The following is a 22,959-nucleotide window of genomic DNA, read 5'->3' on the forward strand; positions in this document are numbered from 1 at the left end:
TTTTATTATTTCCATTTCTTTGGTTTCTCCCATCTCTCCTGCCTGTTCAGCTGAGCACAACTTTAAATCCAGTGTTGGACCACTTTAAGTAAGAAATAGTGAAAGTTTGGAAGAATTTTTTGAAGACACAAAATAAAATCCCAAGGAAACCCCCTTATCCTTTTTTTCCCCACAATTACAGTCCATTTGAGGGTTGGGTTTCAACGCTGCGTGTTGGGGTTAGGGTTCTGTCTACAGCACTGCACTGCGAGGACGGGCTCCGTCATCCCTGGGCCGAGCCCCAGGGCCCAGGTGCCGCAAAAACAATCCCAGTAGGACTTCAGATGGGAAGTGGTCCCAAGACAGGCCCCACAGCCCCAGGTGCAGACCCCAGGGGCCATCAATGCCCCTGGGGTCTGGGGTTCCAAAGAGAAGCCCCTTGAGGACCTTGAACTGGGTGTGGTCCCAGGACGGGCCCCCAAGGACCCTGGGTCTAAGAAAACCACCCCAAGTGGACTGTGGATGGGCAACGGGGCATGACGGGCCATCGGGGCCCCCAGTCCCAGGACCGGCCATCGGGGCCCCCAGTGTCAAGGTTCCTGAAACTTTTAATTATGATTCTGTGTTGGGGTCACGATAAAGTTAGACCTAAAAATTTAGTTGCAGGTCTGTATCATCTATGATGACCATGACTAGGTCATCATATTACCATGTGTTTGTAGTTTAAAGCTAATGTTTCAGAAAAGTAATATGAATATGATTTTGAAATGTGGAAATGGAGAATAATAGTTAAACATCAATGTCACTCAGAATGTCACACTAGTCTTTCCGAATTGTAAAACATACAGAAAGAAAAGTATTAACAGACAAATAATGATGGATAATATTTTATAAAACACACACTGTCAATTCTGGCTTTTGCAGATCAGATTATGTGAGTGCTTGACGATTTGGCAGCCCTTTCGTAAGATCACAGGAGGACTTCATTCATTTGATCACTGCCTATAAATAGCCCTACTTTCTTTGTCGAAAAAAAACAGCCCGCCGCCTGAAGCTCCGGTTCTCACATAAGGTAGAGGATCGCGACTGAATCATTGATGAGCTGAACTTTGTGTGTGACAGGATGAGCAGATGGTGGAGCCGAGGGCACACACTGTGGGGAAATATTGAACAAATTGCAAACTGACGAGACCTAACATTTGGACTGGTAAATGAACCAAGGTGAGGAGTTAGAGCACAATATTTGGAGGGAACACAAAGCTTTGCGTCTGAAGATACGAATAAAATAAATTTAATTTCCTATAGGTTCTACGCATGGGCCGTTATGCTCATGAAAAGCGAGTTGAAGTCCTATAAACGGGATCTGGTGCCACCCACCGGTCTGAAAGGACCATTACAACCCTTTGGAGCAATTTTTTGCATCGGGCCCCAAGACTAATTCTTTATGGCTAAACCCTAGAGTAGTTAAATTTTTCAATATGTTTCACAGAGAACTCAAAATTATTTCATAAACAGTTTTTGATTTTTCTGTCCATAATTCGTTAAGTTTTGACAGCAGGCCTCGACATTAACGGTTGCCCGCTTGCCCGGGGAAACTAAAAGTAATATTTGGGCAAATTGAGATTAATTTCTGGTTGACCGAATGGGCAAGTGGATTTTGGGTGGATGTTAATATAAAGGCTATTTATTTAAGTGTTTTTAGAAACTGCAGAACAACCTTTTGTTCCGCAAAATCACACAAAATAGAAGTATTTGCCATTGATCAGCGCGCTGTGTTCTCTTCTCTCGGACAGCGAGTTAACGGACACGCATCGCTTCAGCGCGAATATAGCCCCGCCTCCTGTCACTCACTCGCAGTGCGGTCTCTGGCAGTGATTCGAAGGTGTTAGCTAAAGGTTAGCCAACACAGCTAGCATCTCAAGTGCAGCGCCTCCGCGACCGGTTCAGGTAGAGAAGGAAAATGGAGTAGTGCGGTTTGGAAGTACTTCGGATTGAGGCAAATTACCACGGAAAGTCATATGCAAGAACACGGTTTTGGGTTTCATAACTGTGCACATGCACAGCAATAGCGATCTTTTTCACGAAATTGGACCCTCACAAACTATATATTATATTAAGGCTGAGCCTCCACTTATTCCAACAGTCCAAACCATATCCTTTTGTGACTAAAACTCGCAAATAACAATTTAAGAAGAAACGTCCATAAACAGATAATCCAGTGTCTGGGCCAAATTTTGCAACTAAACATGGTTTTTACAATCAATGACTAAGAGAAGGTTTCTTAGGAAAAAGGTAAATTGCCTTCAATCAGAAACATGTTCTTCAGCGCAATCTAGTGGCCATCTGTGTATTTGCGAGTGTTTGTCTTGGTGCATTCGATTATATTTGCCCTGAACTTTAAATAGAGGTGTCAAGTGTCAAAATTGTAAGATATCTACCTTTATTTGTGTCTCATAGTAAGACAGCGCTCCCAACTGATAATTATTTCAGGTGGATATGTTATCTTCCACTTATGCCGTGTTCCATGGCTTTATTCACTTTAACCAAGTATTATCCCCATTGAATATTTCACTTGCACAACAATCTTTCTTTTGGCGCAAAGATGACATTATCGCCCTTGCAGTTGTGAAGATATACTCTATTTACTTTGGGTACGTTCTTTCCTGAAAAAAACTTTTCCCCTGATATCGAAAATGGTATAGAATATCGATATTTTTCCAGGTTTAGTATCGAAGTTCGAAAATCCAGTATCGTGACTGACAACACTACTAGAAACGCGATTGTGATTATTCAGTTAGAGCTACAAGAAACGTGAAAGTTAAAAAAGACATCTTTGCTACAACCTCTGACATTTAGCTATGTACATTTGCATAAAATCATGCAGGTCTACATATAACTTGGCGATAGCTTTAATAGGTTGCAACGGTGGACTGAAATCACTTCATGGCACGATGTGACCGTTCGATAAATAAGTAAACAAAAAAAAAGAGAAGTTTGTAAACACAACATGTGTGGAAGCTAACATTCAGCTTCAGTCTGAGCTAGGATGAGTTTTCTGAGCCCCCCAAAACCAGGCCGGGTGCCTGGCAAAAAGAGATTCTGATTATAATTTGGGCAAGTGAACATCACATTCGGGCAAGTTGAACATGACCTGTTCTTGGCTGTACACTTACGTTTCAAGTGCTTTTGAAACCTAAGTGTAAACCCCTGGACAGTACAGTCTAATTTCTAGTTTAATTATGTAGCTTCTAAAGCAAATAAATTAACACCCTCACCATACAATTAACGCCATAAATTTGTTTTAGGTTATGTAAAGTGCTTCACTCAGCAGAAACAAGCAGTGTTTTTAAAAGGTTTTTTTAAATTGGGTTCACACTTAGGATAAGATGTTACAAATAAAAATCGGAATCACATGTGTAACACCCGGTTTCAATGGTACACTTTTAGAACACATTTATTTCAAGTTAAAATGGTTAAAACTCCCAAACCAGACTTGGTATCATCGAGTGACTACGCGCATTATTGTTAACAAGCAAATCTCAATCATTGTATGCTTTTAAGGTTGCTAGCATGTAAACATTGCATTCTTTATAAAAATATATATAATAAATTGAAACCACCACCGCAATAACAGAAGAAGTCCATGATGGACATTGTGTAACACAGGGAACAAGGGGACACCGTCACCGTCACTGTCAGACAGGGCAGACTCCTTTACCATCATTAGCTAACCCTAAGTGTAAGGGGCTCCACAATGACATACATAACATTATTAAGACCTAGGGTAAAAAATATGAAAAACCGAAAGAGCAGTGATTATAGTAAGAATGCAAGTATCGCTAATGCGTTGGTGTGGACTACAACTGTGGTCCAAGACAATCACAGGTGTGATAAAAGACAGTTAAAAAATAATAAATCACAATAATGCATGTTAAGAGATGGGGGAAGGCTTAAAACGGTCCTTATTCTCCAATACAAGTTTACAAATTGATCAGTAATTCTAAAATCATTTACATATGTCGACCACATTTCATGTTCTGTACCAATATTATAAACATGCCATCATTCATAGCTAAATTAACTAAAGTGTGAACAGAGTGGTCGAGTTGAAAAACGATCTTCATGTCAAACGGTTTTACAAAACGTCTCATGAGCAAACCCTTTGAGTCGCCTTTACTTAAACAGGTCCCAGTGTGGTAAAAACAAACAAACATGGGTGCCCTTTTAAGTCTTCTGAAGTGTCTGCTGGGCCGAATGATCAGAAGTGTCGATTGGGGGTGGGGGTCCCATGTCCAGTTCATCCAATAGTCTTTTTCCCTGCTTTGTTGCCGTGCGCCCGGTCGCATTATAATAATAAAACAGACAGGAGAGGAAAAGAAACCTTCCAAATAAAAATCGATTCAAGTTAAAACTGAGGTTAGCGGTTAAAAAAAACGACCACTGCTTTCTTCCACTCTTCCGCGTTCCTGAGTTAGCATCCGTGCATAGCGGCGGTGAGGCCGAGTGTGTGTCAGTTTGTCCCCCAGGAAGCCGCTCGGCGCCCTCACCCAGTCTCTATGGCGGCTCGGGGGCCGTGGTTAGTGGGGCCGCTGCCGGCGGGCCGAGCTAGTAGTTGAGGAGGGGCTCCCTCTCGGTGTTGGCGTAGCGCTGTTTAGCCGCAAACACTTTGGCCTTGTTCACGGACGGACCTGGAGGTGGGGAGAGGGGAGGTCGCAGGACATGATGAGCGCGTTGACAACACAGTGCTCTGAGTGAGTGTGACAGTAAAGTGCACTTTTGATCTGAAGGGATTTCACTGTTCAATTTCCATAAAGAATTTAAGATATTTTCCCATTCACTTTTCGGTTTGTGGACACACACACGCACACGCGCGTCTCAGATTTGTATGAGCCTTCATCGTTCATTTTCACTGTTTATTCAATAAAAGCGGAATAATATTGGAACAACCTTGGAGCGTCCAGATTGACCCTCAACGTCGTGCGTCTGTTTCCCCTAATCACCAGTGTGTGGGGTGTGCGTGTGACCGCTGACCTATGTAGCTGAGCAGCACGGGCAGGAAGATGAGTCCGTGCGTGGCCCCCAGCAGCACCATGGACAGGTACATGCGGAAGTAGAAGATCTTGAAGATCTGAGACTTGGACAGCCCCAGGATGAGGATGCCTCCGAACTTAGTCAGCGTGATCCCGCTGAACACCTGCCACCACATCACGGAGAGATACACAGAAAGAGCAGAACACTTAATCAACTCTAACTTCATTCATGAAGTACAATTTGTGCAAAAGGGCAATACAATGTGCTTAGTGCTAGAAAGGCCAGAAGGTGTGATCAGCTTATTTGATTTTTTTGACAAGCATGTTTTATGATGGTAAGAGCTTCATGGAAACATGTTCATGCTTTTTCATATCCAAAATGTAAAAGTTATGATATCCCCCCTTTAAACACTTTATTTTTTTATTATTATTATTATTTTATTATTTATTTATTTTATATTTTCTATCTTCTAAAACAGTCAAATGTGTTATATATTGTATTATTGTCTTGCATGTTTCATAACACACGAGTACAGTAACACACGCTGCCACAGTGCAGCGCTACAACCTGCTTTTCCTGCTGAGTGTCAAACCAGCAGGCCTGGTTCCGGGTGTGGGGCCTGGGGGGGAGCTCTACTCACCGAGCTGCCCATGTGGGCGAGGGCCTCCTCGGCCCTCTCCACCCGGCTGTCCTTCATGCTGACGGAGAAGGCGCGCACGATGTGGCTGCAGAACTCCACCGAGATGCCACAGCTCTGAGGAAGAAGACAGCATTCGTTCATTTAGCTTTTACAATTCAGCCCACTTTTTATTATCAAATTGACTTGCAGGGAGTTCAGCTGCATGTCTTTAAGGTGTGGTTGTAGGGCGGAGGCATCTTGCTCAAAAATGCCTGAGGCCCTGAGCCCAGTGAACTCTCAGCCATGGCTGACGTGAGAGACTGAGAGGGTTCCAGCGTCCTGGGTTGGCTCAGCAAACTGAAGGAAGTGGCTGTTCCCTCTCTCTATCACGAGGCCGCCTTCACAGACTTTAACCTCTGTTCAAGAAACCACCACCTCCTGTAACCACCACTTCCTGTAACCTCTTTGGCCATTCTCAAAATGTATAGATGGACCGACACCAATATGTTGGCGTTTATTTAGTATAATAATTCAGCATCACCAATGACTACCATCATCCTCAGCCACACCTCTAGAGTAATGCATGTAGACAGCAGGACTGAGAGGAAGGAGGAGGCCAGCTGGGTGGGTGTGTCGGTCCTCCAGCTCAATAGTTGGACAAATCAACACTCAAACTGATAAAGGAGATGCTCTGCATTTTAAAACACAATTTTCTCCCCTTCCCTTCATCCGTGAACCCTTTAGCCACCCCTCTGCCCCCCCATCTAGGGAACTAACCCTCCATTACTTCATAACAGCTCAACAGCTCCCTGCACTGCAACCATGACCCTTGCCCTTATTCTCCCCCACTTGTGGTGGCAGCCGTTTCATGATGATGTGTGCGTGCGTGCGTGCCTGCGTGCGTGCGTGCTGCAGCCTCACCATGACCAGGTTGACCAGGGACACTGCGTTGAGGCTGATGCCCCACAGCCACATGACGCCGAACATGTTGACCAGGATCATGGCGATGGTGAGGCTCACCAGGGCCGCGGCCCACACCTCGAAGCCCAGCAGCACCGTGGACACCACGAAGATGGCCCCCAGAGACACGCCCAGGTTGAGTGCTGTGTCGTAGGCGATGGTGAGGTACTGCTCGTAGAACACGTAGAAGATGCTGCGCAGGGGGACGAGAGAGGCGGACGGACGGACGGACAGACAGACGGAGAAAGACAGATGGAGGGAGACAGAGGAAGACAGACAAACCATTTGTTACGATGCGTGCGTACATTTCAAACCCTAACCCTATGTGAAAACCAGGAGCAGATGTTGACAGGATAACCTTCAATAATGTTAAAGAAAAGGAAGAAACAGTAACGAAATTAGCTAAATGGTTAACTTTATATGTTGATCAGGATATCTGCAAATAAAGACAATAATGAGTAGGAGTCTAAATGTAATGTAAGTGTCTAGAAATAGGACATCTGAAGGAAGTTCCCTCTCTCAGTCTGAGAAGAAGGACCAATATGGGAGAAAAACAACCCTTTATGAAGTGCACACACACTCGCATATCATTCTGGAGGGAAGCTAAGACCATCCCATAGCAACTAGGTTTTGATTGGATTACAGTTTAGAAGAAAGATAAAGATGTCACAATACAGCTTGGTAATTATATTTAAGCCTGCACGACACTTTTCTATCGCAGCTATTTACTCCATTATAAAATATCTAAACTAAAAAGTTTCCATGAGTTTAAGTTTCCATTAAGGGAACCATTCTCCATAAATCTGTAGCTACCACCAAAACCACTAGTGGCTGCTACTGGGAAACCCTTATTGTATGTCCTGGCACTTGGCAATAGTCTTTAGCATTGTGTAGCATCTTATCCAAGCTATCATATTTGTTGGATACAGGGATTTGGTTTACCTAGCAATTATTGGTGCATGGCACTTTTTCCGATGAACATCCTTATGTACCGACTTTTGTTTCTCTTTCTTTTGACAAATGTACTAGCTGTAAGTCGCTTTGGACAAAAGCATCTACTAAATCCCCTAAATAAACTGTAAACACATCGTGCAGGTTCTATATTTTCTCAGCTGACCATTATCAGATGTTGTTGTATTAAATGGAGATGAAGCTCACCTGTAGGGGAAGACCTTGTGGCCGACGGACAGCGTGATGTTGTCTGCCAGCACGCGGGCCATCTTCAGGGCGTCGACGTAGTCGGGCGAGTCCTTCAGGATGGTGTGGTAGGTCATGAAGTAGCTGGCGCCCACGCCCGTGTCCCCCAGGACCACCGCGCTGCTGTAGGCGGCGTGACCGCTGGGGGGGGGGGAGACGACAGGACACGGTTAGGCACGCAACCCCTTGTGTAGGCTAACACAACAGATCTCTTACTAATGTACAGTTACAATAATTAGCAGGTGAACAGATAGTGCGGGCCGGCCAGGGCAGCCTTTTTAACGCCAGTTTTATTGCCTTAAATGTCTATGATTTATGTTATTTCATATTATTATAAAAAATAACATAATTATGTTCTTTTCTTATTAGAATAGGCTGACAAAACCACCTTCCTTCATCACTCCTTGATACACAAATATAGTTGCATAGTCATTTTATTAATAGGAAAAATGTGACAGCCGAGATGGAGTTAAAAATAAATAAATCAAAGAGTCCCTGAACAGGCAACATCATGTGATGCAGAAGTGAAAGTGGAATGAAGACGCATGCCTAACCCTTTCACGCATCCTTCAACGACCGCTGCGCTGTCTTTTAACAAACTCAAAAGCAAAAAAGAAAGAAAGCAGGAAGTACCCTTTCCCACACTTGATGTTGGGGTTGTCTGACAGGAACATGGGCAAGAAGTGCATGAAGTCCTCCCCAGTGGGTCTCTGCTTCCCAGCGGGGGTCATGTCCCGGCAGTGCAAACACGAAGGATCCACCACTGAGGACAAAACCGGGGGTCACTCCAATTACGGACGCAATGGCTGCTCATTCATGAGTCGACTCACTGATGACACTTGAATTAAGAACACAAAATTCATCCAATTTCCCCATGTTAGATTCCATCATTTTTCTAAGAGGACAGAGTAGTGAATGAAAAAAGATCTAAAAGGTATTTTGATTAGGGTTACAAATACACATCGAGTGAAGGCTGAGGCTCGAGCGGAGACTCGGTAGCTAGTTAAAAACAGGAACCGAGGCACCACGACTCAAAGAGCAGTGGGGCCCCAGGGGCAGGTGTACCGGAGGCGTTGCAGAAGGCCCCCGTGGTGTTGTAGTAGCGGCAACAGCTGGAGCGTGGCTTGATCCAGTCAAAGTAGTCGTCCAGCCACGACGATGGCGTGTAGGCGATGGTGGTGCTGGGAACCGCGTCAAGAGGGGAGGGTTAGGAGACGGCTTCACTGTGACAACATGCCGTGCGACTATGTTCGACACTGTAGAACAGTCGCAGAATCTGTAGAACCTCGCAGGAACTCTGTCAAATCTACAGTATAGTCCTTCTTAAACCATCATCAATTCAACAGATTATTTTACCGCCATGTCGTACAAAAAACAACAAATCGACTTTTATGATATTTTAGCATAAATGTTTTGATTTTCCATTTTGTCGTTGTTTAGCCTGTGAGCCAAGTGCTTGTCTGATGACTATCAGAAAAGCTATGCTATCGATATTAAACTCAAACTCGTCGTCAATGCCATTATTATTAAAATGAGTCACTAACTAACTGTGTGCATGTGTGCATCGTGCATGAGGTCAGATCCGGAGCGGCCCTTACTACTGGCTGATGAGCGACGCTATGTAGACCTGCTGGACCAGGGAGTCGTTCCTGCAGCCCACCCCGCCACACACGGCGTTCTGCCCCTCGGGGCTGCTGTAGTTCAGGCCCTCCTCCACCACAAAGTACACCGGGGGGCCCGTGTGCAGGTACGTGCTCAGGTTCTTGAAGTACTGCAGCACGTAGGAGTTCTGGACACAGGCAGACGCCGCAAGGGTTTTTACTATTGAGGGTTTCGGTTTAACACGTACAGTCATGGGTGAAGTGGATCGGGTGGAGAGGTGAATCAAAAGAACGCAAAGCAGTTAGATATCAGTGACGTTAGCAGCGACTGTAGAGTCCACTGTGAGGGGTTTGTATGTGATGAGGAGCCGCACCGCCTCTGGGTGAACGAGCTGGATAGGCGATGTAGGAGTCAGAGCATGCTGCAGAATCCCAGTGGGAGGACATTGACTGTACGGTCAAACCACTACATAGCATTTCTTCATGCAAGTCGAGCCTCGTCAAAAGCTATTGCGTGACTTAAATATGTTCCCGACCCCCAAAGATCAACCAGTGACCTAGCTTTGTCTGGCAGGTCCCAGCAGGGGGGGGGGGTAGAGGGACTTACATCAGGCATGGAGAGTTTCTGGTCCAGTCCCACGTCCACCTTATCCACCACGGCAATGCTGAAGGAGAGCATGCCCACAAACACAGCCACCTGGAGAGGCAAGAGAGTGCAGGTTAACAGAGAAAAGAACCCAAACCATCGCTGTCCTTCTGGTGCTGAGCACCGCATCTTGGTATTTCATGCTGATCAATAACGACGTCTGCACCGCGGCCACGGGTAGAGCAAGCAGCAGGGGTACTGACCACGATGGGCCGCACCCACTCCTCCAGGATGAAGGGGGCGTAGATCTTCTTGAAGAAGCGGAAGAGTAAGCCGTCCGTCTTCCCCTCCTGGTCGTCGGCCAGCTTCACGCAGCAGAGGATGTCCAGCCGGTTGTTCTGGAGGATCGACAGGACAGGAAAACGTTGTATCGCAGCACAGAAAGCCCAGTCTAGCGCCGGGCACAGAGGTGCATTTGTGAGAGTGGCCGTGTCTGTGTGGCTCTATGCTACTCTGACCTGATTCAATTGTTTAGAGGACTCATTCAAATAGAGGGCCCCACAAATTAGACGTACACCAGAAATGACCCAAGTATTGAATTATTGTTTGCTTTCCTTAATATTACTTATTCATTCTAACAGGCATCTTCTGGTGACAGACACCTCTTTAGTTTGAAAGGTTAAGGTCATCAGAAGATGCCCAGTGGATATCGGCAGTGGGGTCAATTGGTAGAGACGGTCATCAGACCAGTTTATCGGCAAAAAAAGAAACCTATAGATATAGGATATGCACCTCGGCCTAGATTCACCGAAAAGGTTCATTAATAATAGGTTAAGAACGTGGTGTGATGCTCCTGATTGGTGATCAGTGAATCCTAATCGTCCCCCAGACGGTCTGACACCCACCTCCTGCCTCTTGGCATCCAGGCCCAGCAGGCTGACGAAGCAGCTGATCTGCAGCAGGAAGTCGATGAAGACGGCCAGGCCGGCGAACAGCGAGAAGGTCCTGACGGCGGGCATGTTGGACAGCGCGCCTGGAGGACACACACACACACACACACACACACAAAAAAGGGAATCAGAGAAGTCTCTTGCATCAAGGCCACATGAACTTTCCCTCGGCTCATGCAACTTTGCTTCCACTGGATAGGTCAACGACGTACAGTGCGAGCTACATAGGGTGGGGGAGGGGGGGGTTGATTCAGATGTTCTCACCCAGGAAGAAGGCCACGGTCTCGGAGACGGACGAGAGGAACATGCTGGGAGCCACGTCGCCAAGGATACGCCCAATCTGCTGGTGAAGCTCCTCCTGGGGCATGCGCTCGTCCCTCTGGGGGGGGGAAGGGGGGGTCAGCAATTGAGTTCCAACGGAGGCGTTGTGGTCCACCAGATGAGTGTTTACATGGAAACGAAAGTGCCTCTGAATATAACTACTGTGCTGTATTAAGAAGGGAATGCATAGGTAAAAGATGTGAAAGTCTGCCGTGTGTGCAAGCAACACCTGCGACGTAAGAATAGGGATGCATAAAAGAAGATGTGTGTATTGGTCTAGGTGAAGATGCGTGTGTGTGTGTATGTGGGTCAGGTGTGTGTATGTGCGTCCGTGCGTTTGTGCGTGTATCAGGCGCATGTGTATGTGTCAGGCGCGCATGTGTGCGTGCGTGCATGTGTGTGTTTGTGCGTGCGCGTGTGTCAGGCGCGCGTGTGTGTGTGTGTCAGGCGCGCGTGGGCGTGTGTACGTGTGTCAGGCGCGCATGTGTGCGTGTGTGCGTGCGTTTGTGCGTGCGCATGTGTATCTGTCAGGCGCGCGTGCGCCAGGCGCGTGTGTATGTGTGTCAGGCGTGTGTGCTCGGGCACCTGCAGCGTCTGCACGATGATGAAGATGTTGTCCACGCCCACGGCCAGCACCAGGAAGGGGATGACCTCGATGACGATGAGCGTGAGCGGCACGCCGGCGTAGCTGAAGATGCCCAGGGAGCAAGCCACCGAGCTCAGCACGATCAGGATGCCCGCGATGCCCAGAGACACCTTCGAGTCCACCTGGAGAGGGCGGGGTCCGGGGGGGGGGGGGGAAGCCGTTAGGACCGGGGCGTGAGGTATGCTGATCGCTGACAATGCCAAGGCGGCGTCGCGCTACGTGAGCCACGGTGAGCTACGGTGCGCTACACTGAGCTACGGTGAGCTACGTTGAGCTACGATGAGCTACGGTGAGCTACGTTGAGCTACGGTGAGCTACGGTGATCTACGGTGAGCTACGGTGATCTACGGTGAGCTACGGTGATCTACGGTGAGCTACGTTGAGCTACGTTGAGCTACGTGAGCTACGCTGAGCTACGGTGAGCTACGGTGAGCTACGGTGAGCTACGGTGCGCTACGGTGCGCTACGGTGAGCTACGGTGATCTACGGTGAGCTACGTTGAGCTACGGTGAGCTACGGTGATCTACGGTGAGCTACGGTGAGCTACGGTGAGCTACGTTGAGCTACGATGAGCTACGGTGAGCTACGGTGATCTACGGTGAGCTACGTTGAGCTACGGTGAGCTACGGTGATCTACGGTGAGCTACGGTGATCTACGGTGAGCTACGTTGAGCTACGTTGAGCTACGTGAGCTACGCTGAGCTACGGTGAGCTACGGTGAGCTACGGTGCGCTACGGTGCGCTACGGTGAGCTACAGTGAGCTACGCTGAGCTACGGTGAGCCGACGCTATTGTCGGAGGTCTCATTGGGCCTCGTGATAGGGGAGGTTACGCCTCACACCCCGGAGAGTCACCGCCGTGGGTGGGCGGGTGGGAACCATCCGTCGACTGATGCGTGCTCTCTGGGTGGTGTTGGAGGAGGGTGGGGTGGTGGTGTTGGAGGAGGAGGAGGAGGGAGGGTGGTGGTGGAGGAGGAGGGTGGTGGTGGTGGAGGGTGGGTGGTGGTGGTGGAGGAGGAGGGTGGTGGTGGAGGAGTGTGGGTGGTGGTGGTGGAGGAGGAGGGTGGTGGTGGAGGAGGGTGGGTGGAGGAGGGTGGGTGGTGGTGGAGGAGGAGTGTGGGTGGTGGTGGTGGAGGAGGAGGGTGGTGGTGGAGGAGGGTGGGTGGTGGTGGTGGAGGAGGAGGGTGGGTGGTGTTGGAGGAGGAGGAGGGTGGTGGTGGAGGAGGGTGGATCGGTGGTGCTGGAGGGTAGCCTGGGCACATCCAGCCCATTCTGCAGGCGACTTGAATTCGCGCTACAGAAGGGTCTGGAGAAGAGCGATACACTTCTTTCTGCTTCCGATACGCTTTTGCGGAAGCCAATCACCAAGCTGGCTTTTCCCCCCTTGGTGTGCTATTGGCTGGTTTAACACAATGACGACAGGGAAGCGAGGGCAAGCAGCCAACGCGTACAGACTCAGTTGAACCAGGGCCGTTGATCACGCCTCTTGTGCTGAAGGAAATGAAACCGGCCTCCCCGGACCAACGTTCAATCTACGCGTTGAGCTCAGTCTGGCAATAGCCAGGCTAGGTGGAGGGGGCACTGGTCTCTCACCAGGAGGCGCTTTAAGCTCTGGATGTGTCCCAGGGCCAGGGAGATGTAGACGAACATGATGATGTAGCTGATCACGATGGTGGACACGTCGTTCTCGCTCTCGCGGTTGATCTCATCCTCGATGCTGCGCTCCGAGCTGAAGGACACCGTCAGGTTGGAGTTGCTGTAGCTCTTCATGAAGCGGATGAATCTGGAGGGACAGAAAAAAAAGGAATAATGAAGTTTCTTTTCGAGTTACATAAAGACACATTTCAGAGGAATGCGTACCAAATCTATAAAATATCTAATTGCGTTAGGATAGAGGGATATCTCACGCACGCACGCACGCACACACACACTTACTCTTCTTCCCAGGCTTTGGCTTTGCCCACTCTGGTCGTGTCGTTCAAGTAGTTGTTGACAGGGAATGTGATGACCAGAGCAGTGGCGTTGTTGTAGTTGGTCCCTGCAGCAGGAAAGAACGCGGCAGAGCTGAGAAAAAAAGCTAAAGTCTGGCTGGTAACACGGCATATATATCACACGTTTACTGCAAATCCAACCAATGATGTATGGCTCTGGCTAGCCTGACAAACTGCAAACCAAACACAGGGTGTGTGCAGGCCAGAGTATGAATCACCCCGACTTAGCAGAGAGACCAAATAATTCCCCACAATCCTCCTTGCCAAGTCACAATTCTCCCCCCAAAAATATGAAAAGGTGAAAGGCGTCGGCCAAATAGATGACCAAGCCCTATAACCCCAGGACTTTTCAGGCCTCTGACCAATGTTTCGGTGAGGGTCGGCTAGGCACAGCTCGGGCCCACATGAGTAGAGGGATTCTGTCCCGTGGGTTTTGTGCTTACCGTCGTATCCTCCAAGGGCCAGCCAGGGGAAGACGGGTCCCCCGAAGGTGCCCATGCAGGGGTCGTGGAGGTGGGTGGTGTCGTTGAGTGAGGCTGGGGCGCTGGCCAGAGGAGAGATGAGAGAGAGATATAAAAACACCCCAGGTCCTAATCTGAATGGCTGGTACAGAGGAGTTGTGGTGAGGCTGGGGCAGGAGCTCCCATTCTGACCATTCTGCTTCATAACGGAAAGTATATTTTTATCCTTTTCAGCTAAGGAATAAAGTACACATAAATATTTTTCCCTCTAAGGAATAAAGTACTTATCTTTTTCCAAGCATCAATGTATTGAAGTTTCAGAGCAGCTAACCAAGTACATTTTGATTATCTAGCGATCTGCCAAAACCAGAATAGAGAACTAAATCTGGACGAAAAATGAGGAAGCGAGATTCCCTATACTTAGATGGACACCTTACACCAGGCATGAGAAGCCTCAGGAAATGCAAATCCAGCAGGAAATGCACAAATGCACGTTGACAAAGACTAGCAGTACCTACTCACTGTAGGTTATTCAAACCAAAAGCCATCCATCAATCCAACTCTTAACTGAACCCCGCCAACCTATGAATAAGAACTAGGAACCAATAATAAATACGTACACTACCTATTAAATATACATTACACAGCCCAGAGAGCAGACACCCACCTGACGCAGTACAGGAAGTGGCTGTGGTAGTCGTCCCAGACAAAGAAGGCGTCTCCCACTTCGTGGTCCAGCTGGTCGTGGCTGTTCTGGAAGTAGTTGAGGACGCTGAGCACGGTGCAGTTCTCGTTGTACGGCGCCAGCGGGCTCAGGCAGATGTCCTTCAGCGTCACGCTCTGGCCCTCGTACGTGGCCACCAGCGCCTCCACCTGCAGCTGCAGGTCCAGCACCTGCCACCGTCCGGGGGGGGGGGGGGGGGGGAAGAGGACGAAGAAAATGAAATAAACAATCAAATACCGAAAGTAAAAAAATCAATGCAGTTCTCTTTTTTTTTGGTGCCGACATGTGATTTTCAATATAGTTATCTATAGCATTTTTTCACCGTTACTAAAATAAGACTGTTATTTAGAGGAAACGTGTAAAATGACGTTTTCAATTTTTTTTACCTTTTGCCACATTGAGTGTGAACAATTGAGTTCACACTCAATGTGGCACACTCAATGTGGAGGATCTGGTGGTTGACACTGTGAACCACCAGATCCTCCTCGCCACTCTCGCCGAACTTGGCATAACTGAATCTGCCCTTTCCTGGTTCACATCCTACCTGATGAATCGCACTTATCAGGTAACATGGAATGGCTCCTTGCACCAAACCTTGCACGCTTGATACAGGTGTCCCTCAAGGCTCTGTACTGGGGCCTCTTCTGTTCTCCCTCTACACCAGATCTCTGTGCTCTGTAATTACATCCCACGGCTTTTCCTATCACTGCTATGCTGACGACACTCAGCTATTTCTCTCCTTTCCCTCATCTGACAAAGCCCTGATTGCAACACGCATATCTGAATGTCTGGCAGAAGTCAGCACCTGGACAACTGCCCATCACCTGAGGCTTAACCTCAACAAGACTGAGCTCCTCCTAAAACCAGGGAAAGATTGCCCACACATGGACTTACTGGTCACTGTTGAGAACATCACTGTATCTCCTTCTCCAACTGCCAAAAACCTTGGTGTAGTGTTGGACAATCAGTTATGCTGCACCGCAAACATCACTGCGGTGGCTCGATCCTGCAGATTTGCACAATATCCGCAGGATCCGGCCCTTCTTCACAAGGGAAGCAGCTCAGCTTCTAGCCCAATCACTGGTCATCTCCCGCCTCGACTACTGCAACTCGCTCCTGGCTGAACTCCCTGCCTCTGCGATTAAACCCTTGCAGCGCATCCAGAAAGCGGCAGCACGCCTCGTGTTCAACCTACCAAAGTTCTCACATGTAACCCCCCTCTTCCGAGACCTCCACTGGCTCTCTGTAATAGCTCACATCAGATTCAAGATGATGGTACTGGCATACAAGGCAGTCGATAGAACTGCCCCTGCCTACCACCAAGCATTAGTAAAGCCACACACCCCAGCTCGATCCCTCCGCTCAACTACCTCAGCTGGACCTCTGGTACCGCCATCGCTAAAAGCAAGCAAAGGTCGGTCAGCGAAGTCACAACTTTTCTCTGTTTTGGGACCTCAGTGGTGGAACGAGCTCCCTACCGATGTCAGGATCGCAGAGTCGCTCACCAGCTTACGCAAAAGACTCAAAACTCACCTGTTCAGAGTTCACCTCGACTGTGCATAGAAACCAATGCACAGCCACTATTGAATGTTGTACGTCCTGGGACTTGTACATTGCACTTATTCAAGGTACTTAATTGTGTAGCATCTACAGTAGCTGCTATCTTTGCTTTACACGGGGAATGGGTTAGCCTAGCGATTGTAATACTTGCACTTGGTTCTATGAACATCTTTACTGTACCGACAGCGATATATTGTTTCACTTCTTATGACAAATGTACTTATTGTAACAAATGCACTTATTGTAAGTCGCTTTGGATAAAAGCGTCTGCTAAATGCCCTAAATGTAAATGTAAACTTCATGCAATGGGACACTGACGGGGAGAGGGTGCGATAAGCCCCGGTCTATGTGGCCGTGCGGAGCTCTGTCTTAGCCGCGTCCGAGAGAGGGTTAAGCTTATTATCGCTCACTATAACGCTCATTAACAACGACGACTACAACGACTAACAACGACTAGCTAATAAAAAAAGAGGATAGCAGAAGGACGGAGAGCCGGCAAAGAGCACAGCAAGAGAACTCACTCCCCGTCTGTCTGTAGTTGAGAGCTGCAGAAACCGGTCTTTGTTTGGGGCCGGCCAAAAATCCTCTCCAGCAGATCAAGTTGAAATAAGCTCTCTCTGTCAACATGTTCCCAACAACTACGTGACTCTGGAGCAGTCAGTCATGCAGATTGTTGATCAACAATGACACAGTGTGCCCTTTACCAATAGTTGTTCTTTATTGCGTGTGTAAAGGCGCTCTCACACATAAATTCGACACTAAATGCACTGATCCGCCTCTCCCAGTGACTCAAGCACACGCACACCAATGGTCGTATCGCCAAACGAGACTGGGGTTGTTAAGTGACAGCCAATGGACACGTCCGTGCTGACACCAAACGAGACTGGGTTTCTGTGCACAAGCTCAACCCTTGCATGTTAAGAGAAAAGCACCCGGCACACACATACACACGCACTCACACACACTAGTCACACCCAAACACACACCTGATGCAGGATGTCCTTGCGCAGGACGGGGCCGAAGTGAACGTCGGGGCCCCCAAAGTAGGGCGAGTAGTTGGTGCCGTTGATGCTGGGCGTGGTGGTGATGATCATCTGCTCCGTGCGGAAGAAGGGCCCGAAGCTCCGGTCGAAGTAGTCCTTCTCCTGGCGCGCGCGGCTGCTGTCTGCCGCCCACAGGTCCACGGGGTCCGTGGTGACGCGCATGTACACCAGGCCCGCGGACGCCGCCGCCACCAGCGCCACCGTGGTGAGCACCACCAGGGCGGGCTGCCGCACGCAGAAGGAGCCCCAGGCCGTGAAGAGGCGGCGCATGGTGCCCTCGAAGCGCTCGCCCAGCCGCTCGCAGCACGTGGCGTCGGCTGGCGGGGAGAGAGAGAGGCAGAGAGAGAGAGAGAGAGAGAGAGAGAGAGAGAGAGAGAGAGAGAGAAAGAGAGAGAGAGAGGCAGAGAGAGAGAGAGAGAGAGGCAGAGAGAGAGGCAGAGAGACAAAGAGGCAGAGAGAGAGAGACAGAGGCAAAGAGAGAGACAAAGAGGCAGAGAGAAAGGCAGAGAGAGAGAGGCAGAGAGACACAGAGGCAGAGAGAAAGGCAGAGAGAAAGAGAGAGAGAGAGAGACGGAGAGACATTACATACAGACCTTTTAAAAAATCTCCAAGCAAATCATCGGGTAGGATGACAGCTTGGTTTTGGTTTCACTCTATAAACTCATCTGAACTAAGTTATAATAAAGTCATAATTAATATATATATATATATATATATATATATATATATATATATAGATAGATAGACAAACATTCACTTAGAGATATTACCCATACTATCTTCCAATCCCATCCCTTTGTAACAGCTTTGGGGGAACATGTCATGACATCTGGGAAGCATAGCGATAGGGAACAGCGAGTGTGTTTGTTATGCTGGGGGCCATTGCTGTACCTCCGTCAGAGCTCTCTCCGTTGAGAGACATCGGGTTGTTGCTGTCCAATATGGGCCCGTACTCCGACATGACCCTCCTCCTCCTGCAGAACACGCACGACGAAACCATCAAGAACTCGCGATTAAATGCAAAGCACCTCATCGCTCTCTTCAAAGGACATGCAAATGCCGGCGCCGCCGTGATCAGTAAAGGGAAGTACCGCGAATACGACAAGCGTCCTCCAGTTTCACCGGTCTCCGTTCCCTTACCTGTAGCACCAGGCGCTCAGCACGCCCCCCACGAACACCAGCAGGAAGGCCACGTAGGAGATCCACATGATGACCACCATGGCGTCAAAGCCCAGGATGGTCCAGCGGGCGGGCGGCGCCGGGGGCACCGGCGGCGGGCCGCAGGCCTGGGTGCAGTCCTGGCAGGAGCAGGCCCCCGAGCCGTCCTCCAGGGGGTCCGTGCAGGCCCACGTCTGGTTGTCCATGGGGGTGTAGCCCGCCGTCGGCCCGTCTGGGGGGGGGGGAGGAAAAAAGCGTGGCGCGAACGCGTCACGTTGGATTTCTGGGGTTGTGTCGACTTGTGCTGGACTTTTCAACCCGTGATGCAACCCGTGAGCCGTTTGGTTGTTCTCCATGGCGTGACTTTCGACGCTGTTGCTGTGGTCATGTAGTACGGATTGAGCAGTCCTCTAGGAGCAAGGCTTATGCACATCGAATTGTGAATATGTTGATGAATAAAATAACCACCGAACACCAGCCTTCAACAACCACAAAGATAATCCCAATGTTGTGACCTCAAAAAGGGGAACAGCTGGCGTCAACAGCCTTTAGTGAGAACCCATATCATGAATACCTTTTTAAATCGCAAAACAAGATCCTTCGATAGTCCAAAATCCTAGGAGCTCTGTTCTATGTAAATCAGTGACAACAACAATGATTGGTACCAAGAGTGCCTAGAAAATGAATTGATTCATTAGATATTCTATTGAGGGGGATTGCAGTACTACAGTATTGTAGAACTATTGTACAGGATTGCAGGCTACAACTGAGGAAAACTGAAGCGCGTGCGTGCGAGGGAGGCGTTTTACCTGAGAAGACGGGGGTGATGTCGAACGGGCTCTGGCCGTTGTTGGTGTTGAACATGTACTGTATCCAGTTTGTGGCGTTGCACAAGCTGGCGTCCTTGCCGCACAGCAGCGACAGCGCCTTGAGGTTGCTGGACGGGGCCTGGACGTCCTTGCAGGCGTTGTACATGGCTGCAGAAGGAGCCCAAACAGAAAGGTCACTCGGATGGACTCCGCTCATGGGAGGCCATTAGCACAAATAACTTCTGAGAAATGTCCCGTCGTTAACACGACGGAATTTGGAATTTGTAAGCAGGAGATTTCTAAGACGTCATTTGGCCTAATTGCCTTCCATACGAGTGACCAAGTCTAAAAGGAGATACTGTTAGTCAGCAGCACAACTAGAGGCTCCCCGTGCGGGCGAGGAAAGCGATGCCATTGAGTCAGCGCATTTCCTTAGACGCATGCGACTGCGTCTGACTCACGAGTATGTGACTGTTTCGTTGTCATGGTTACCGGGGAAACGCTGTAGATGTGATTTTTCCTTGAGACGATCTGGCTAGGAAGTCCCCATTCATGATATTGACTTGTGTTTTCTGTTGGGAAAACCCACCGTTGGCGAACTTGTTCTCGATGTAGTACTGCAACGTCACCACGTTGGTCACGTTGCCCAGGAGGCTCACGTCTTCCACATCCGAATACGGCTTCAGCTCCGTGGCATTCATGAACAGGCTCTGCCGAGGGCTGCACGTCAGCTCGCAGAACAGGTTCATGAGGTTGATGAAACAAGCGGGGCACCTGGGGGGGGGGGGACATACACGGTCATACACATTGAAGTATAAAAGCAACCCAGAAAGAAATAGTTTCGAAAAATTGCTAATGACAAAATCTTTTAATCTGCACAGTGAATAAGAATCAATTGTGTGTGCATATGTGCCCGCGTGTGCATGCGTGCCCGGTGTGTGGGCATGCGGGTCATGCAATCCTCAAAGGCAGCTCTGTGACCACAGCGCATACCGAGACAGGAACTGCAGGGGCAACTGCAGGCTGCCTTTGAGGGTGCGCAGCTGGTTGACGTCACAGCACAGGTCCCGGTCTCCATAGTTGAGGCCCGGACACAGCTCCTGAGACAAGAGGACACAGTGAGGACGTCGTTGTGGTTGTTGTTGTTGTTTTAGCATCACTCGATATATCAATTGCTTATTAATAGCATTAGTCATAAAAAGATTCCTTGTGAAAAATATAAATAAATGTATACAAAATAAATACAAAAATGATTTAAAAGGATAGGTTATCGAAAATAATGTTTGAAAATACATATTTGGTCAAGTGTGTGTGTATGCTTGCATGTATGTGTCTCTGTGAGTGAGTGAGTGAGTGAGTGAGTGAGTGAGTGAGTGAGTGAGTGAGTGAGTATGTATGTATGAGTCTCTGGGAGTGAGTGAGTGAGTGAGTGAGTGAGTGAGTGAGTGAGTGAGTGAGTGAGTATGTATGTATGAGTCTCTGGGAGTGAGTGAGTGTGTATGTATGTATGTATGAGTCTCTGTGAGTGAGTGAGTGAGTGAGTATGTATGTATCTATGTATCCATATATCCATGCATCTATGTAAACATGTATCTCTGTGAATGAATGTGTTTGTGTGTGTGTGTGTGTGTGTGTGCGTGTGCGTGTGCGTGTGATCTCCACAGAGGCCTCTCGGGACACGTACATCGAGGAGCTCGGCCCCCTCAGAGGGCAGCGGCTTGGGGGGTCCGGTGTAGTTGCAGTTGAACTTCTTCCCCGGGATGATGGGGGACTCCCCACACTCGCCGTACCACACACAGTGCTGGGCCTCCACCTGGGGGCAACACAACAACACTCAGGGTCGCTCTCGTCCCCGGCGCTCCAGGGCAAAGTCCAGGGTGGTGCAAACACAGCCCACTCCCCCCGCTCGTTCATCAGGCCCCGGCCTGCACTCATTCATTCTGGCTGCAAAGAGTCTTTACATTGAAGGGATTAGACCGAGTTCTAGCCTAGAGAGGGCGATAGCACAGGTTACAACCACAAACCGCAAGCTAACCAACCGCGGCGCACACTTCTCCATTTTATCTTGTGTGACCTTTTTGTAGTCTTGCTTCTATATGAATGCCTCTTCATTTAAATCGTTCATGTAGGTTTCTTAAATACGAGGATTACCACAATAAACAAGTTATTTTATGAGTCACAGAGGGGAAAATATATTCTCATAGTTCTATGGCAACATCCACTTTTTATTTGAAATGATGTGAGGGTTTAATTCTATTGAGTCAATATAATGTTCTACTACTAAAACCATACTACAAAACTATTCAACGTTGATTCAAGAATCTGTCCCATGCAACTTATTCTTAGACAAAAAACTAAACATGTTATCGACCATTTACCGCCCTCAGTCTGTGAAACACAGAGCACGTTACCACCTACCATCCTCTGCTTAACATCCGTAGCAGATAATCATCAAGAGCCACTATTTACTCTTCAACTCTTTATCTACAGCCATCCGGGGCAGTAATGCAGTTTGCTGCATAGCGTTGATGTTGTTATAAAATAACTGATCCCTTGAGTGATGGTAAGCCTTGTCGGATAGTATTTGACATTAATACATTAAAAGATAAGTGCTTCAAATAGACTGCGAACTGCTGGAATGTTTAGACATGAGTCTCCTCAATTAAAACTAATACAGAAATAACACACTGGTCATCTGTCATTTTTCAGTTTCATACTTCAAATTGTAAACAGGCTTAATACCACCGAATCCTGATAATCATAGGCTCAGGAAGTTACTGTTTCCTCATTAGTTTATTGTATGAACATGTGAGGACTGTCTGGGGACATCAAGTCCCAAAATAATAATCTGTGCCGCAGGTCAATGGCCAAGTTACCCTTCTCCCCACCTATTCTATCGAGCCCAATACATGTAAATAAGGGAAGGGCTTTCCTAAGAATGCATGCCATACGTCGAAGAATCACTACATAAGGACCTGGCAATGGTTTATAATTGGATCTGTAAGCATATTGACCTTAATCTGGAGCTAGCCCTCCAGAATAAACAGCGCGGATGACGCGAGCTCGCGTGACCAAAGCAGCAACAGTCAGCCAGCTGAGTCACGTTAAAACAATTGCGAAACACATACGTGACCAAACTCACCCATTGATAATGTGTCTCGGTTAAAAATATGAGTGTTAAAAGAAGAAATCCACTGCTCCTCTCTGTTAGGATCCCCATCCCTGCGTGTCAAAACGGTCGAGGCGAACTGGCACTCCGACCGGGTAAAGTTTTGCGATTTGTTGTGAGTGCCTTCTTCGCGACGTGTTGTTGTGGAGGTCACG

At 48.4% G+C, this 22,959-nt stretch overlaps 1 protein-coding gene across 1 annotated transcript; it reads right to left on the bottom strand.

Annotated features, from left to right (window-relative positions):
• Window positions 1-3,326: 3,326 nt before the first annotated feature.
• On the bottom strand, window positions 3,327-22,918 carry npc1 (Niemann-Pick disease, type C1). The gene is made up of 25 exons (XM_079750770.1): window positions 22,778-22,918; window positions 21,320-21,448; window positions 20,629-20,735; window positions 20,225-20,409; window positions 19,636-19,803; window positions 18,809-19,058; window positions 18,560-18,642; window positions 17,612-17,985; window positions 15,009-15,235; window positions 14,324-14,424; window positions 13,825-13,927; window positions 13,483-13,672; window positions 11,830-12,012; window positions 11,188-11,302; window positions 10,879-11,006; window positions 10,237-10,371; window positions 9,995-10,084; window positions 9,385-9,575; window positions 8,852-8,967; window positions 8,420-8,549; window positions 7,748-7,927; window positions 6,551-6,782; window positions 5,651-5,764; window positions 5,011-5,173; window positions 3,327-4,667 (listed from the first exon to the last, which is right to left on the bottom strand). The coding sequence occupies exons 1-25, from the start codon at window positions 22,853-22,855 to the stop codon at window positions 4,585-4,587; spliced, it is 3,855 nt and encodes a 1,284-aa protein (XP_079606896.1). The 5' UTR covers window positions 22,856-22,918; the 3' UTR covers window positions 3,327-4,584.
• Window positions 22,919-22,959: the final 41 nt, after the last annotated feature.

The sequence above is a fragment of the Pollachius pollachius genome, assembly GCF_949987615.1.
Source record: "Pollachius pollachius genome assembly, chromosome: 14".
NCBI classification, from domain to species: Eukaryota; Metazoa; Chordata; class Actinopteri; order Gadiformes; family Gadidae; genus Pollachius; species Pollachius pollachius.